Source organism: Gastrolobium bilobum, unplaced genomic scaffold (genome assembly GCF_033153095.1).
Source record: "Gastrolobium bilobum isolate Gb01-03AN ecotype WA unplaced genomic scaffold, APGP_CSIRO_Gbil_v1 utg72547, whole genome shotgun sequence".
Classification (NCBI taxonomy): domain Eukaryota; kingdom Viridiplantae; phylum Streptophyta; class Magnoliopsida; order Fabales; family Fabaceae; genus Gastrolobium; species Gastrolobium bilobum.
This window is the reverse complement of record NW_026896410.1, coordinates 71904-89363: the sequence shown is the minus strand read 5'-3', so window position 1 is coordinate 89363 and position 17460 is coordinate 71904. Positions and strand designations below refer to the sequence as shown.

Here is a 17460-nt window from a genome sequence, read left to right as displayed (position 1 = left end):
AAAAAACAAATAATAGGATCCATACTCTTTAATATGGGTGTGGCTAGGGATGTTAATGGTTCGAGCCGGGCTAAACTTTGGTATTAAAAGAGCAAGTCTGTGTTTAAATATGTCTGATTGACTTAGCCTATAACTTGTTATGAATATAATTATTGGTCTATGGCCTGACTTATTTACAAAAAATAAAAGTTTGGCTTAGCATATGAAAAAAAAAACAAAAATTTATCCAAATAGATATACGATCAACATCGCTAATAATTCTATAAAGATTCATAAATTCAATATATATCAAAACATCATAATATAGAACAAAATTATTCAAATAGTCTGCTTAACCAATAAACTAAAGCAGTACTAAATTCTGCATATCCAAAAGACTACAAATTCTGCATAAATAATTTAACTATAATATCAATAATTTAATATATTGTAATGTTGTCTTCTCCTATATATATAAAAAAAATCAGATTATTTTTTACATTCAATTATAATATCATAAAATACAAATAAATAATATAAAAAATATAAAATAAAAATAAAATTTAGTATCCTATGTCAACTTAACAGACTCTAAAGCTAAACTTTTGAATTGAAGACTACAAAATTCAAATTTGTATTTAATAATCAAAATAGACGGATCGACCAAGCCCTACAAAAGAGAAACATTAACTTGAACCATCAACTCAATCCCGTTAATATTATATTAAATGCAAAATCTATCATCATTTTATGATCAGCAATAATTATACTTGAACCATATTTCTAGGTATTTTTCTCCATTTACGGTCAACCACCCACTTTCTGGAACGCCATCACCAATAACAATCCATGTTCCGTGTGGGCCCCATCTCCTTCAACTTCTGAAAACTCGGTCAAATTGAGATCGACCTTAGCTTACACTTTACACCACCCTTTGACCTCAGTGCCACTCACTCGGTTTCGTTTATTAGCTTCAAAATTACGGCCCCCCGTTCACATCAAATCAAACACGATTATTTGAAGTTAAAGATAAATGACTTGTTTTAGCTTTATTATTTTTACTAAATTATTATACGAAGTTTTAAGATTGATTATATGCGTTCAAATTATAACCATTTACTTATTTAATTATTTTTCCTGAAGACTTCTTTTTCTATTCACGTGCAGAGAAAGCAATGACAAGTAAAGTTACCTTTTTTTAAGAAGAAATAAAACACGAATTCAAGCCTTAAAAGTAAAAAATTTACGTATGAAAAAGCTGAACCGTACTATTCTGCAATAAAAAACTAATCTTACATTTCAATTATAAAAATACATTAAAAACAATTTTTGTCTATATCATTCTACTTTTCAAAACTTCAAAGTTTAGAATTAAATCTTCGAGAGGTAACTTATGAAAAGTATAGATATCATCATTATTTTATGTATATGTCTTCCTCATTGTCCAAGTCCACTCTGTTTTTCTCCACCAATCATTATTTTCTCGCATTCCAAACACCATTTTCTGTGCTTATCTAGCAGCAGCAACAACAACAAAAAAGAAAAAAAGAAGAAAAAATTCGAACTTCAATGTCTTCTGCATCCTTTCTACTTCTCTTCCTTTGTTGCTTTGCAACTCCTGCATTTTCAGACCCAAGAGCCCAGAAAGCAGCTTTGGTGTGCACTAACAAAACTGCATCAATGCCTAATCGTCAAGTTTTCATAGCAAACTTTTTGGGTGCCATTGATTCGTTGACCTCTATGATTTCAAGACAAAGATATGGAGCTGTTGTTAATGGGACACAGAACTTAACTGTGTATGCTTTTGGTGAATGCATGAAAGATCTTTCTCAATCAGATTGCAACATGTGTCTTGCACAGTGCAAGACACAGATCATTAGGTGCCTGCCATTTCAGAAAGGTACACGTGGTGGCAGGCTCTTCTTTGATGGTTGCTACCTAAGATATGATGACTACAACTTCTTCAATGAGAGTCTTAGTGACCAAGACACCACCGTTTGTGCCACCAGTGATTTTAGTGGGAATAGCAGTGTTTATGAAGCTAATGCTTTGGAGTTAGTAAGAAATTTGAGCTTTTTAGCACCAAAAAATGATGGGTTCTTTGTTGGCTCTTTGGATCGAAAGAACGTATCTGTTTATGGGTTGGCTCAGTGCTGGGAGTTTGTTAATGGCACTGCCTGCAAGAACTGTTTGCAAGATGCTGTTACTAGGATTGGTTCTTGTACAACAAAAGATGAAGGAAGAGCATTGAATGCTGGTTGTTACTTGAGGTATTCCACACAAAAGTTCTATTATAATTCTACCAATGATGTACCTGCTGGAAATCATGGTGAGCTAGTCCTTTTTGCTATGAAACTTCCCTTCTTCAAATCTTTTAATCTAGAATTTAGCTCATCGAATCTCATTTCCTAATAAGTATGTCTCTGGTTTTGATATGAATTAATGATGTTCTTTTTATTTGCTTCTTTCATTTATGACATATCTAGGCAATAGAACTCAAATATACCAAATTTGTAGTGTTTTAAGTTATATATCTCTTATTTATTTATTTCTTGTAAGTGATATTCAAAGGACAGATTTCACTCTTTTGAGCAATTTTAGGTGGACCTTTTGCCCTTGATGTGTGTTTGTTATGGAATTTAATTTTCTTATCAATTTGACAATATTCATTACATTAATGTGAAAAATACTTTAAAACATCACTATTCTGATAAAATTTATAATTAAAACTATGTTACTGTATGTTAGGACACCGGCGTATAGCTATAATTCTGGCTGCATCTTTTGCTGCCCTGGCTCTTCTGCTGGTTGCTGCAACAGTTGTTTTCTTTGTAAGGAGGAATGCACTGGCGAGGAGAAGAGGTATTCAATGTTTGATATATATTTAGGACTGATAGATTATCCAAACTCAAAGTACTGAAGATTATTGTAATGTTGTTCTTACCTCAGAAAGAAGACATTTTGGTGCACTTTTGGACACAATGAACAAGTCCAAGCTAAATATGCCATATGAAGTTCTTGAAAAAGCTACAAACTATTTCAATAATGCCAATAAGCTAGGACAAGGTGGATCAGGTTCAGTTTATAAAGTAAGTATTTTCTGATCTTATGTCTTACTATCTTTTTGGACAACATAATTGTTGCTTACAGATGGCATCACTATAGTTTTTGTATCAATATAGGGAGTTCTGCCAGATGGAAACACAGTGGCCATAAAAAGGCTTAGCTTTACCACAACACAATGGGCAGATCATTTCTTCAATGAGGTCAATTTGATCAATGGCATTCATCACAAAAATCTTGTAAAGCTTTTGGGGTGCAGCATTACAGGACCTGAAAGCCTTCTTGTTTATGAATACATGCCTAACCAGAGCCTCCATGATCACCTTTCTGGTTGTAATTCTATATCTGGTATCCTGTCTTAAAGAAATTTCCTTTAAATTACGTTATTTTACTTATGTCTCCTTTGAACTGCTCCAGTTAGAATGATTTCTCAACCGCTGACTTGGGAAGTCAGGCATAAGATCATATTAGGAATTGCAGAAGGCATGGCCTATCTTCATGAGGAATCACATGTTAGAATCATTCATAGAGACATAAAATTAAGCAACGTTCTGCTTGATGAGAACTTCGCTCCCAAGATTGCTGATTTTGGACTTGCTAGATTGTTTCCAGAAGACAAGTCTCACATTAGCACAGCCATTGCTGGAACACTGTAAGTGCATGACCCTCTTTTGTATCTTATGTTTCCAACATCGATGTGTTCCGTATGTGCCATCAATGTGGGAAATGTCTTTCCTTAGGTGAAGGGAAGGTGAATTTTCATTAATCAAAATTCTGTCTGCCTTCTGTTAATTACTGTTTTATAACTTGTATACTGCATGCAAGCTTTGTGAAGACTAACACTTTTGTTGCTTACATTCATTAATAGTGTTTTTAATCTATTTTGCATTGTATTATGATAAATTCTTTGTCTACAAAAAATGGTTTTTTCTTTCCCTGAGCAGTCTTAATCACCACTGTTATTGCAGTTCAAATATTTTAGATTGTAAAGCACTTCTATATCTTGTAAGAAAAAAACCTTATGTTGATTTCTTGCTCATATACATTGGAAACAGAGTTCATATGCTATTCCTGCATGATTCACTTACAGTTAATTATATGTTCAAATTTAGGGGTTATATGGCTCCAGAATATATAGTTCGTGGAAAGTTGACTGAGAAAGCAGATGTGTACAGTTTTGGAGTTCTGCTTGTTGAAGTTGTATCTGGCAAAAGAAACAGTTCCTTTGTTGTAAATTCATCCTCTATCCTACAAATGGTAACTATTATCATCTAGCATGATGCTACTGTATTTTATTAATCCATTTCATGCTTTTAACAAGACAAGTGTTCTCATATAAACATCATTTTTTATATTCTCCTTTTGTACAAGGTTTGGAGCCTTTATGGATCAAATAGGCTCACTGAAATTGTTGATCCAACCCTAGAGGGAAATTTTCCTGTAGAGGAAGCATGCCAACTTCTTCAGATAGGGTTGCTTTGTGCACAAGCATCTGCAGAGTTGAGACCATCAATGTCAGTAGTTGTTAAAATGATTGATAACAATCATGAAATTCCTCGGCCAACGCAACCGCCATTCATTAATTCTGGTCGTTCAGAACTCATCAGATCTAGTTTACCTGGAAAAAACTTTCAGCCTGGATCCAACACACAGTCTTCAGGGGATACCATGACTGAAAGTTTGATTGAGGCTAGATGAGTTGAACCACACAATCTTTCTCCTGGAACAATTTTGTGCTCACAATTGCTAAGTACCCTTATGACAGCTTTTGGCAAGCCTTCATTCTTAAGAAAGTATGGTTTCATTTATCAGCATGGCATTTGTCACTACTTGCATAGTGACATAACCCCACATATGAACCATCTACCAACAGTTAGAACTAATTGTTATGTATAGATTAAACACAAAGCTGTTTAACATGCTTTTGCATAAAGTTATTTTACCTTGTGAAAAGAAAAGAATCAATGAATAGGATATCTATGTAAATATTATACTATGTGCTTTTATACCATTTGAGTTCTCTACTAAGTTGTGGATTCGGGCCTTATAACACTTGATTGGAGCTTTCTACCATGCACCTAAAGTGAAAGGTGCATGCATACTACAACAATTTTACTTTTATATCACCAATAATTGTTTGTTTTTACTTTTTAGTATCTTATGTAATAATTATTTATTTTAAAGTCCCTTATGTTGTTGTTATTTACTTTTTAATCCTTAGAAAATTGTTATTTACCTTTTAGTCTAGAATTCTTACAAACTCCTACTTCCTCACTTTGGAGTCATCAGGTAAGCGGGTTTTTCTTGGTCATAAAACTTTGACAACGCGGTTACAGGGGTGTTTTCATATTTTTTAATATTATAAAATTGGAGTATTGAAAATTTGATATGAGAACCACCTAAAATATGAGAACTTAACAAATCATTTCATAGAACATGATCTTTCATTTCCTTGAATGTTATAAGGAAATATTTTAATCCATATTAGTTGAAGGTATGATTTTATATTAAAATTTTGTAACACATTTTTTTATAGAGGAGTTCATTGGACTTAAAGGGATGTCATTTTACTTGTGTTAAGAAATTTCATAATTAAATAATTATTGAAAACATGAGAGCAGTGATAATTGAATTTGTGATGTCTTAATCGCAAGCTTTAATATTATATAAAGAATTATATTAACCCAAAAATTTAAGTTATCAGTGAATGTATATTAGACTTCTCTCACAATGTGATAAACACGATAGAAAATGATAAAATTTTCAACAAAATAAATACAATCTTTTAATCCATTCATAATAGTGCCTTCTATCTGATTGTATCCATGCCCAAACACCGGTTCTATTCTACCATTTGACAATTGAACAAAATCAAAACCTTCCCCAGCTAAAGCTTAAAGTCACACTTTCACATTAGAAACAGAGCTTTACTTGTTTAATATATATATATATTTTTTAAATAAGGGTTTATCATCTATCATTTAATATGACCACAAAAATTTTTCTACACACACAACATTTTGTGGGGCCCGCAGCAAAAAAAAAAAAAAAAATTCAGCACGCAAAACGAATCTCTATAACATAACACAATCACTTTTCCTACAACATAACTCTTATAAAACCCTTTAAATAATCAGTTTTTCATAGCTAAAACTTGGGGGACAATGCTCTCCCGAACCAATTAACATAATAAGTCAAACGTTCGAGGCTGTAAACCCGGCCACGCGATCGCCAAGGTTTTTAACCGTTAATGTCTTAGTCTGTCAAAATCAGTTCACAAATGACAAATCCTATTATAAAAAACAAACTTACAATAAATAAATAAATAAAAAATCTCTGTTGACAATCCCATAGTAAAATCATTTGATTGATGGTTTTGTTATATAGGCAATGCAAAGACTCTTTATCTTTTATAAAAATTGAATTGCCACCGACACAAGTCGGTATTTCATTTTATCTTTTATAAAAGTATATTTTAAAAGAGATTTGCATTTATCATTTAATATAATCACACAAAATTTTTTACACACACTATTTTGTGAGACTCGCATGTTTTGAAGAATAAAAAAAAAACTTCAGCACGCAAAACGAATCTCTATAACATAACAGAATCATTTTTCTTACAACATAACTCTTATAAAACTCATTTTAAAAAGAGAAAAATATTTATCCTTTTAAATCAGACAACTTATATCATTTCACTCTCTCCTTCTTTATCTATCTCTTAAAATTGACACAACTTTACATCTTTTAAAATAACATACATTTTTCCCTTTTAAAAAAAAAAAAACAAAAAAACTTTACACAAAGAATCATGAGATTTTTATTAAATAAACGGGTAAGACTTTGAGCACAGGGCAAAATGGTAAATTACGATGACTTAACCGCGTAGATGCACTATTTTTCTGGTTGAAGTGAAGACTTTTGAGCACTGTCATGTCGTGCTCTCTCTTATTTTCAAATAGTAAACTCTTTCATTTTCAAGTTCCAACCTACATTCTAATTTCTAGCTAGCACATTATCCGTGTTTGGCTTTATTCCTTTCTTTTTGACTTGGATAAAACTAAAACCTCGTCTGAAACTTGGAAAGTTGGATGAGATATCATGGAGAACTTCAATTGAATTCATTTCAGGCCTTAAATGCACAGCACAGGTAAGAACTTCAATTCTCTTCTTCAAAAACTTCTACAACTTTAGTAACAGTTTTGTCTAATTCTGTTTCTGATTTGAGAAATTATAATATATAAACATGTTTGTCTACTTCTTCTATTCATGTTAGCATAAAACTATTATACCGATTATATAAATCTACTGTTGATTCAAATTTGCTTTGTTCAAATATTTTTCCATGTTAAACAGTATAAATTTAATTCAAGAGTTCTTGTTCTAGTAACATACTAAATGGATCCGAGAATTTGACCTGCATAAAAGGTAGTGGGTTTTATTCACAAGAGTAGATTGATATCTAAAAAAACAATATAATTTATAACCAATTAATGTACAATAAATATTCTAAACCCTCCTTTTCTGCAGTTCCTTGTTGAGAAGCACAACTAAGAGCACTAGAGGAAGTGATTCAGATTCCATCATATCAAAAATGGAGAAATTAGTCTCTCTTGTCCATTCTCAATGCCTTGTTTTCCTTCTCATGAAGTATCTATTACTATCAGAAACAGTAATGGCAGAACCAAGGGCTAAGACAGTAAAAATAATATGTGGCAATCAGCTAGAGCACAACACAACTATCTTTGTTCCGAATTTTGTTGCAACTATGGAGAATATCAGTGAACAGATGCGCAGCACAGGATATGGCACAGCAGTTTCAGGGACAGGACCTGACATTAACTATGGTCTGGCTCAGTGCTATGGAGATCTTTCATTACTAGACTGTGTGTTGTGTTATGCAGAGGCGCGAACGGTTCTTCCCCAATGCTTCCCTTACAATGGAGGTCGTATTTACCTTGATGGTTGCTTCATGAGGGCTGAAAACTATAGTTTCTATAATGAGTATATAGGTTCTGGAGATGAAGCTGTTTGTGGAAACACAACAAAGAAGAACTCGAGTTTTCAAACAGCAGCAAAGAGTGCTGTTTTGAGTGCTGTTCAAGTTGCAACACTCAACAATATAGGCTATGCAAGGGAGAAGGTTGTTGTATCAGGAACAGCTAATGAGTCAGCTTATGTTCTGGCTGATTGTTGGAGGAGTTTGAACACAAGCTCTTGCAAAGCATGTCTTGAGAATGCATCTTCTTCGATATTGGGATGCTTGCCCTGGTCAGAAGGGCGAGCACTGAACACTGGATGCTTCATGAGGTACTCAGACACAGATTTTCTTAATAAGGAACAGGATAATGGAAGTTCAAGAGGTAAATAAGTTGCAGTTTTCTTCACTAACATAGCATAATTTATTATCATGGTTATTGTTTTAGGATCCAGCTTTTAGCATTAAGAGAAATTAGCACCTAATAGGGGTTCGTTCTGAGTATGAGTTCATTTTTCTTACTTGTGCAGGTAATGTAGTAGTGATAGTGGTTGCAGTAGTCAGTGCAGTGATTGTTTTGGTGATTGGAATAGCTATTGGGGTTTATATCCGCAAACACAGATATATTCAAAAGAAACGAAGAGGTAAATGACTTATTTATACATTTGCTTATAATAAAAATATCAAACACAGAAATCACACCATTCTTAGTTCCTCAATGGTGGAAACTTGAAGTTGTATGTACTGTGTATTTATATCATAATCCCAGTCTCTTACTACTCACCCCTATTTCTGCAAGGAGTTTCACCTTGTCCAATTAACAAATCAAGGAACCATCGTTGTGTTAAAGCACAAGTATTTTCAACATGTTTCTTATCTCAATTCTCATTCTGCTTTCTAGGTTCAAATGATGCAGAAAAGTTAGCCAACACCCTTCACCACAATAGCTTGAACTTCAAGTACTCTACACTGGAGAAGGCTACTGAATCTTTTGATGAAGCTAAAAAGATTGGACAAGGAGGATTTGGAACGGTTTATAAAGTAATTATTTCCTCTGCTGACCTACATCCCCATCATTTTACATATCAAAACCACTCATACAATTTGCTATTGCAGGGAGTTCTGCCTGATGGAAGAGAGATTGCTATCAAGAGGTTATATTTCAACAACAGACATAGAGCAGCAGATTTCTACAATGAAGTCAACATAATCAGTAGTGTGGAACACAAGAATCTAGTTAGACTGTTAGGGTGCAGTTGTTCAGGACCTGAAAGCCTTCTTGTATATGAATTTCTACCCAACAAAAGTCTTGATCGCTTCATATTTGGTAATAACTGAACTCATGCAATTTGAAAATGCCTCCATTTCATGGGCAGTCATGAAGTTTAATGTAACTTTTCTCATTTTGTTTTTCTATACATGCTAGATAAAAACAAGGGTAGACAACTAAACTGGGAGAAGAGATATGACATTATCATTGGGACAGCTGAAGGATTGGTCTACCTGCATGAGAGCTCCAAAATTAGGATAATTCACAGAGATATAAAAGCCAGCAACATCTTATTGGATGCAAAACTTCGTGCTAAGATTGCAGATTTTGGTTTGGCTAGGTCCTTTCAAGAAGATAAGAGCCACATCAGTACAGCTATTGCGGGAACTTTGTAAGTATTTCTTTCAGATAATGCATCTTTTGACAACTAATAACATAACAGTATTGAACATATACTAGTAAAAAGCACGCGCTATTGTACAAAAGTAGTAACCACTATGTATTATACCTGAAATAGTGGTATGCTCATTATTTCTTCCTGGACCTGCAGGGGTTATATGGCTCCAGAGTATCTAGCACATGGTCAGTTAACAGAGAAAGCAGACATATATAGTTTTGGAGTGTTACTGCTAGAAATAGTTACTGGGAGACAGAACAACATGAGCAAAACATCAGACTATTTAGATAGCCTAGTTACATTGGTAAGTTGCACAATATTCCCAAGTTAATTTGTTCAATTTTTTTTTCAAATGTACCTTTCTCTTGGTTAACACAAGATTGCATGGTGAACTAACTTACCCTTTTCTTCGATTAATATTATGACAAAATCAGACATGGAAGCATTTTCAGTCAGGGACTACAGAACAATTATTTGATCGAAATCTAGTGTCGAACGACAACCACAGTAGCCATGTTAAGAATGAGATGTTAAGAGTGGTGCACATAGGACTTCTATGCACCCAAGAAATCCCCTCATTACGACCAACTATGTCAAAGGCACTACAGATGCTAACAAAGAAGGAAGAGCACCTTGCAGCTCCCTCTAATCCACCCTTCATTGATGAAAGTACCATGGAACTTCATGGCAATAGTGACGACCCATTTTTACCTCTCAATGCAGCAGATTCAATAGCTACTATTTCCCATAGCTCTTTTTATCCGAGGTAATGGGAAGCTAATACTGTACAAGTTACAATGTTTGAACTTTGAACACAATTTTTCACTGAAGAAAAATTTAAGGAAAAATATATTACTATTACTTTTTTTTTTTCGGCATGACCCTACTTATCCTTTTTGACGTGACAATTATCCAACTATACCCAAAAATTAAAAACTCTTTCCAAAATTCAAACCGTTATTCTTTTTAGTAATTCGTCCATCCTTGGAGCTCTTGAGCCAACCCTCCGGGTTTATATTACTATTACAAGTTACTATTATATTATGATTTGAACTGTTAAACATGATCTAGTAGTAGGAAAATATATTTTTTATATTGCATGAAATAAAATTGTTTTATTGCACGAATTGAGTGGGACCTACTAAGGAGAAGAAAAAAAAAAAATCTGACTTACCTTTTTGTGTGTATGATATAACTGTCTGGTCATGAGAAATGTATTTCCATTGATAGTAATGCACTTTTGTAGTTTCTTTTATGTTTTTAAACCTGACCAGAAAGGGTAAAAAATTGAAAACAAGCGTAGGAAATGAATTCGGTAAATCCCATCTAAGTTAAATCATGTTATTGAAGACAGTGGGTGATATTATATCACTAAGAGATTTGAACCCATGTATAAGGCAGAGGAGGTAGATGATCAGAATTATCACTGTGCAATTATAAAAATATTAAAAACAGACTTACTTGTAGTCAGTATAAAGAATCAGAACAGATTAATGTATGCAGTAGAGGAATTAAATCCGAGCCCACAGAACGTGTCTCCTTAAGACAATTTGCCCCCTCACTGATGCCAAAGGTTGATGGACACTTGTCTCCCAGGATAGAACGGATTTCGTCTGAAGAATGGTGGCACTACCAATCAACAGCCCAAACGAACACAACAAAATGCCAGAGGAAACTACACTGGAGTATGAAAAGGAACATGCAAAACCGGAAGGAGAAAAATTCCGGCAGAGTTTCAGTGCAGAAAAATTGGATCCATTTTCTGAAGGTGTCAGTGTCTATTTATAGACAACGTAAAGTCACGTTCCAAAAGGCACCTATTCGACGACGAAACAACACATCCGTTGGACACGAAAAGACACATTCGTTCGACACGAAAAGACACATTCGTTCAACATGAAGAGACACCCATTCAAGGATGAAACAACATGTCCGTTAGGATGAAACAACATGTCCGTTAGGATGAAACAACATGTCCGTTAGGATGAAACAACACATCGTTTAGGATGAAACAACACATCTGTTTGTCGACGAAAAGGCACACCTTTTCACTACCAAACTTCTTATTCATAACCAATAGATTGTCTATACAATTTATATATATATATATATATATATATATATATATATATATATATATAAATTCCAACAATCCCCCACATGGATAAGAAGTCAAATCATCGTGACAAAAAAGTGCACAAGAGTATAAATGCAAAGTGTAATTTCCTCAACGAGAAACAACTGCATCGAGATAGGTGGAGTTACCTTTGAACCTTCTCTAGTGGAAACCTATCGGATGTACTCGGTCAATTGGTGGTCTAGGTCGACTTGAACCGTCAACCTTTAGTGTATACCTAGACAATAGGAGTCACACAATTGCTTCTCTAGCATTGTTGGTCCTTTGTTGCGCCCATTTTGGCCGTGGGACACCTGCCTGGTTCTGCGAGTGTTTTAGAGAATCGGCCTTTGAAAAATTCTCATAGAAGCGGCCCTCACTTCACACTCACATAGGTGATTTCTTGTGATGTAACTCACTATACATCATCTGAACACAACAGATTAAGAAATCATTAAAAGCCTAAGTGCTTACCCTCATAAATACACTGTCTTGTCTTAGGAATGAGTATGAGTTTAAAAACTCCACAGTGTTTAAACAGTCGACCATCACTTAGTTGTCTCTTTGAACCTAGTTCATGGGATCTCCACTCTTCTAGGTAGAGTTACCGCAATGCTCAACAATTGATAGGCCTTAAACCCATTCCTTTCGACAAATTTTCAACCAACTCTCTAGGAATCCCTTTGGTTAACGGATCCGCTATGTTTTCCTTAGACTTAACATAGTCAATTTAAATGATTCCATTCGAGAGTAGTTGTCTTACGGTATCATGTCTACGACGTATGTGTCTAGACTTACCGTTATACATGACGTTCTTGTCCCTTCCAATAGCTGCTTGGATATCACAATGTATGCATACAGATGGTACCGGTCTTGGCCAATTAGGAACATCCTCAATAAAATTACGAAGCCATTCGGCTTCTTCACCGGCCTTATTTAAAGCAATAAATTCTGCTTCCATGGTTGACCTTGCAATGCAGGTTTGCTTGGACGATTTCCAAGACACAGCACCTCCACCAAGGGTGAACACATATCCACTTGTGGATCTAGTGTCGTTAGAGCCGGTGATCCAATTTGCATCACAATACCCTTCTATAACCGCGGGGTATTTCTCGTAATGCAAAGCATAATTCTGAGTATACTTCAAGTATCCCAAAACTCTTACCATAGCTTTCCAATGATTCTCATTTGGATTACTGGTAAAGCGACTTAACAGACTTACTGCATAAGCAATATCAGGTCTGGTGCAGTTCATAACATACATAAGGCTTCCCAACACTTGAGCATATAGCTTTTGTGATGTAGTTTTACCAGTGTTCTTTAATAAACTCAGATTAGAATCTACAGGGTTCCTCACAGGAGTTATTTTCAAACTCTTGAATTTCTCAAGAACCTTAGCTACATAGTGAGCCTGTGATAAGGCCAACCCTGTAGATGTTCTATGGATTTTAATACCTAGGATAACGTCTGATATCCCGTTATCTTTCATATCAAACTTACTTTTAAGTAATTGTTTAGTAGCATTAATCATTTGATTATTACTACCCATGATTAACATGTCGTCTACATAAAGACAAACAATGGCAAAACCATTTTCAGTATTTCGAACATAGACACATTTGTCACATTCATTAATTCGAAATCCATTTGACAACATAACTTTGTCAAATTTCTCATGCCATTGCTTTGGAGCTTGCTTTAACCCGTAAAGGGATTTTATTAAGCGACAAACTTTCCGTTCTTGTCCTGGAACAACAAAACCTTTAGGTTGTTTTAAATATATCTCTTCTTCCAGGTCGCCATTTAAGAAGGCGGTTTTCACATCCATTTGATGTATTTCTAATCAATTTAATGTAGCTACCGCGATCAACATCCTGATGGATGTGATCCTTGTAACAGGTGAATAAGTATCGAAATAGTCGAGACCTTCACGTTGCCTGTAGCCTTTTACTACAAGCCTTGCTTTATATTTATCAATAGTGTCATTCTCTTTCATTTTTCTTTTGAACGCCCACTTACTTCCTAAAGGCTTATTGCCAGGAGGAAGATTTACCAATTCTCAAGTGTGGTTGGACAAGATAGACTCTATCTCACTATTGATAGCCTCTTCCCAGAATGGTCCTTCCGGGGACGTTATAGCTTCCTTATACGTCCGAGGCTCATTTTCTAATAGATATGTCATAAAATCAGGTCCAAAGAATGTGGCGGTCTTTTGCCTCTTGCTACGTCTAGGTTCATCTTCTACATCCTCTATAGGATCAGTATCAGTTGTAGCATCCTGAGGTATCACAACCTGATCATCATTATTACCACTTGATTCAGGTATCCTCTTATACGGAAATACGTCTTCAAAGAAAGTAACTTCCTTTGACTCAATAATCGTATTAGCATGTATATCTGAGACATCAGATTTATACACTAGAAACCGATAAGCACTATTATTAAGTGCATAACCGATGAATACACAATCCACGGTTTTAGGTCTGATTTTCAACCTTTTGGGTTTAGGAACCGCAACCTTAGCCAAGTACCCCACACTCTAAAGTATTTCAGGGATGGCTTCTTTCCTTTCCATACGTCGTATGGTATGCTCTTTGTCAAACACCCCCACACTTAAAGATAATTCAAGGTAGGCTCCTTACCTTTCCATATTTCATAGGGGGTGTTCTTAATTTTCTTGTGGGATACTTTACTGATTATATAATTTGTCATTAAATGACTTTTCCCCAAAAAACCAGACATCAACAAGATCATATCATTTAATGTCTGGGTCTTTTTCTCAGCAATCCCATTGGATTGTGAAGCATAAGGAGCAATCATTTGTTATATGATATCACACTCCAAACTGAACTCCTCGAAGGGTCATTATAATCTTCCCCTCGATCGCTCCTTAATGCCTTTAACTTTCTTACTGAACATTAACATATATCAAATAATAAATCCAATTTAACCATAAGATAATATACAATTATCATGTCATTTACAATATTCAAAGTTATCCATTGACCGTGATCATGCCACCACTATGATAGCCCTTTTAAGTTCACATAGTATCAAATATTTCACTAGATATAAGACTTTTATATCCATCAAAGCACATAGTGCACTTTTTTAAGCAAGAATTATCACTTGCCTAAATCATAAAGTCAAAACTTTCCCATTTATAAATCATGATTTAATGGATATCAAACATCATCATATACCATCAAATTCATTAAGTGTACCATATACAATTGAATGCCAATAAATGCATGACATTTCCCACATAATAATTAATATAACAAAATATTCATGTCATAAATATTTCTCATTTATCACACTCGTCATTTCTGTTATACAAACAAAAATCAAATCCGATTTAATTGAATTAAATGAATTTGAAGATTTCAAACATGCAAAATCTTTACAAAATATGTTGCACAAGTGATATTATCCATACATGACTATCGACAAAAAAAAAATATGTATTATTGCACCGTTCTTAACTTCCAGTATTCCAACCCAATTTAAATATGGAAGGAAGGTTTAAAGCAATTATGGTATCAACAATCCAACATCATGCATCATATCTATGCATACACAAATGCAAACTTCTTGATATACAAAAAGATACCTCACCGTAACTATATCAATAATGGCTGCCATAGTTATGTATTTATTATAATATTATAATGCCACCATTATTGCATACACGTTTTGACATGCAAAATTTATGGCCATCAAGTCATATATCAATGAAAATCCAAGAAGATATATCCAAATACATACAAAAGCCCCTTTCCATTGTTCACAAGATCATATTTCTGTAAACACGGATGAAACTTAAACTATAAAAATTATCTGTGTTATATGCATCCCAAGAAATTAACTTTCAGGATAAAAAGATCGTAAAAAGGAATACTTTCCATTAGAGTTTTGTATGTACGGTACCGAAGTAATACTTTTACATAAAACTAAAGGATCACACTGCACATACGTGATTTACACGATAAATTCTCATGGAAGGCACAAAGCAAACCAAACACAGAATAATGTCGCATGAAATATAATATTATATATCAATTGGAAATCTAAAGACATATATTTCCAATCACAGAAAAAGTGATACCATTCACAGATTATTCATGCAAACAGAAACTATGATTAATCACACAGATTAATCACACAGTAAATAAAAAATAGTATATAAAACAGAAAATAAAATATACTGATCACAGGTTCAAAACATCAAATTGTCTTAAGATTGTTATTGAAGACAATGGGTGATATTATATCACTAAGAGATTTGAACCCATGTATAAGGCAGAGGAGGTAGATGATCAGAATTATCACTGTGCAATTATAAAAATATTAAAAACAGACTTACTTGTAGTCAGTATAAAGAATCAGAACAGATTAATGTATGCAGTAGAGGAATTAAATCCGAGCCCACAGAACGAGTCTCCTTAAGACAATTTGCCCCCTCACTGATGCCAAAGGTTGATGGACACTTGTCTCCCAGGATAGAACGGATTTCGTCTGAAGAATGGTGGCACTACCAATCAACAGCCCAAACGAACACAACAAAATGCCAGAGGAAACTACACTGGAGTATGAAAAGGAACATGCAAAACCGGAAGGAGAAAAATTCCGGCAGAGTTTCAGTGCAGAAAAATTGGATCCATTTTCTGAAGGTGTCAGTGTCTATTTATAGACAACGTAAAGTCACGTTCCAAAAGGCACCTATTCGACGACGAAACAACACATCCGTTGGACACGAAAAGACACATTCGTTCGACACGAAAAGACACATTCGTTCAACATGAAGAGACACCCATTCAAGGATGAAACAACATGTCCGTTAGGATGAAACAACATGTCCGTTAGGATGAAACAACATGTCCGTTAGGATGAAACAACACATCGTTTAGGATGAAAAGATACATCTGTTTGTCGACGAAAAGGCACACCTTTTCACTACCAAACTTCTTATTCATAACCAATAGATTGTCTATACAATTTATATATATATATATTACTTCCAACAAATCACACCATGAGGTCCCCACTGATCTCATAATGGTGGACAATGGAAAATCCTACTTCTAATTTCTAAAGCACAATGGTTCTTAAAATAGGCAATCAATATGATATATTAAATTCTACCATCAATGGCCGTAACTGTTTGATTTTCCATTGTGTTAGCCTCGTCTTCCTCATACTAAATACTAGAGTTTCATTTGCACTTCCTTCAATAAAGAATTAATGAAATGAAGGCAAGTCAGATAAACTTGGTATTTTAACTGTGTTTCTGTTATATTCAATAGAAGCCTTTAAATAGGCAAAAGATTACAACAACTACCGAACTGGAATAGAGGAACAGAAAGCAAACCAAACTCCTAAACAAATGTTATCTATAGTTACAAACAAACAACTATTAACAAAGATACTGAATCTAAGATCCTACGATCTAAACAAACTAACAATCTCCAATACTCCCCCTCAAGTTGGAGCATGTAAGGATGAAATGCCAAACTTGGAAAGAAATCCAAGGAACGTGCACTGTCCTAAGGCTTTGGTGAACAGGTCTGCAAGTTGAGCAGAGGAACGAACATGAGCAGTAACTATGGTATTTGCCATGATATGGTCACGCACAAAATGACAATCCAATTCAA

General features: G+C 34.5%; 2 protein-coding genes across 2 annotated transcripts; both read left to right on the top strand.

Annotated features, from left to right (window-relative positions):
- The first annotated feature begins 1548 nt into the window (after window positions 1-1548).
- On the top strand, window positions 1549-4920 carry LOC133299562 (cysteine-rich receptor-like protein kinase 3). The gene is made up of 7 exons (XM_061499029.1): window positions 1549-2308; window positions 2728-2841; window positions 2929-3068; window positions 3162-3375; window positions 3460-3694; window positions 4155-4299; window positions 4414-4920. The coding sequence occupies exons 1-7, from the start codon at window positions 1549-1551 to the stop codon at window positions 4738-4740; spliced, it is 1935 nt and encodes a 644-aa protein (XP_061355013.1). The 3' UTR covers window positions 4741-4920.
- A 2137-nt stretch (window positions 4921-7057) lies between these two features.
- On the top strand, window positions 7058-10513 carry LOC133299567 (cysteine-rich receptor-like protein kinase 2). Its single transcript, XM_061499034.1, has 8 exons — window positions 7058-7195; window positions 7576-8408; window positions 8554-8667; window positions 8925-9064; window positions 9140-9350; window positions 9450-9684; window positions 9844-9994; window positions 10125-10513. The coding sequence occupies exons 1-8, from the start codon at window positions 7137-7139 to the stop codon at window positions 10458-10460; spliced, it is 2079 nt and encodes a 692-aa protein (XP_061355018.1). The 5' UTR covers window positions 7058-7136; the 3' UTR covers window positions 10461-10513.
- Window positions 10514-17460: the final 6947 nt, after the last annotated feature.

Excerpts from the sequence above, each read along its gene's own strand:
- LOC133299562 (XM_061499029.1), top strand. The coding sequence starts at position 1,549 with ATGTCTTCTGCATCCTTTCTACTTCTCTTCCTTTGTTGCTTTGCAACT. Across the intron at positions 3,695-4,154 it reads ACAGCCATTGCTGGAACACT|GGGTTATATGGCTCCAGAAT; the intron begins GTAAGTGCATGA and ends GTTCAAATTTAG. Across the intron at positions 4,300-4,413 it reads CATCCTCTATCCTACAAATG|GTTTGGAGCCTTTATGGATC; the intron begins GTAACTATTATC and ends CTTTTGTACAAG.
- LOC133299567 (XM_061499034.1), top strand. The coding sequence starts at position 7,137 with ATGAGATATCATGGAGAACTTCAATTGAATTCATTTCAGGCCTTAAAT. Across the intron at positions 8,409-8,553 it reads GGATAATGGAAGTTCAAGAG|GTAATGTAGTAGTGATAGTG; the intron begins GTAAATAAGTTG and ends TTACTTGTGCAG. Across the intron at positions 9,995-10,124 it reads TAGATAGCCTAGTTACATTG|ACATGGAAGCATTTTCAGTC; the intron begins GTAAGTTGCACA and ends TGACAAAATCAG.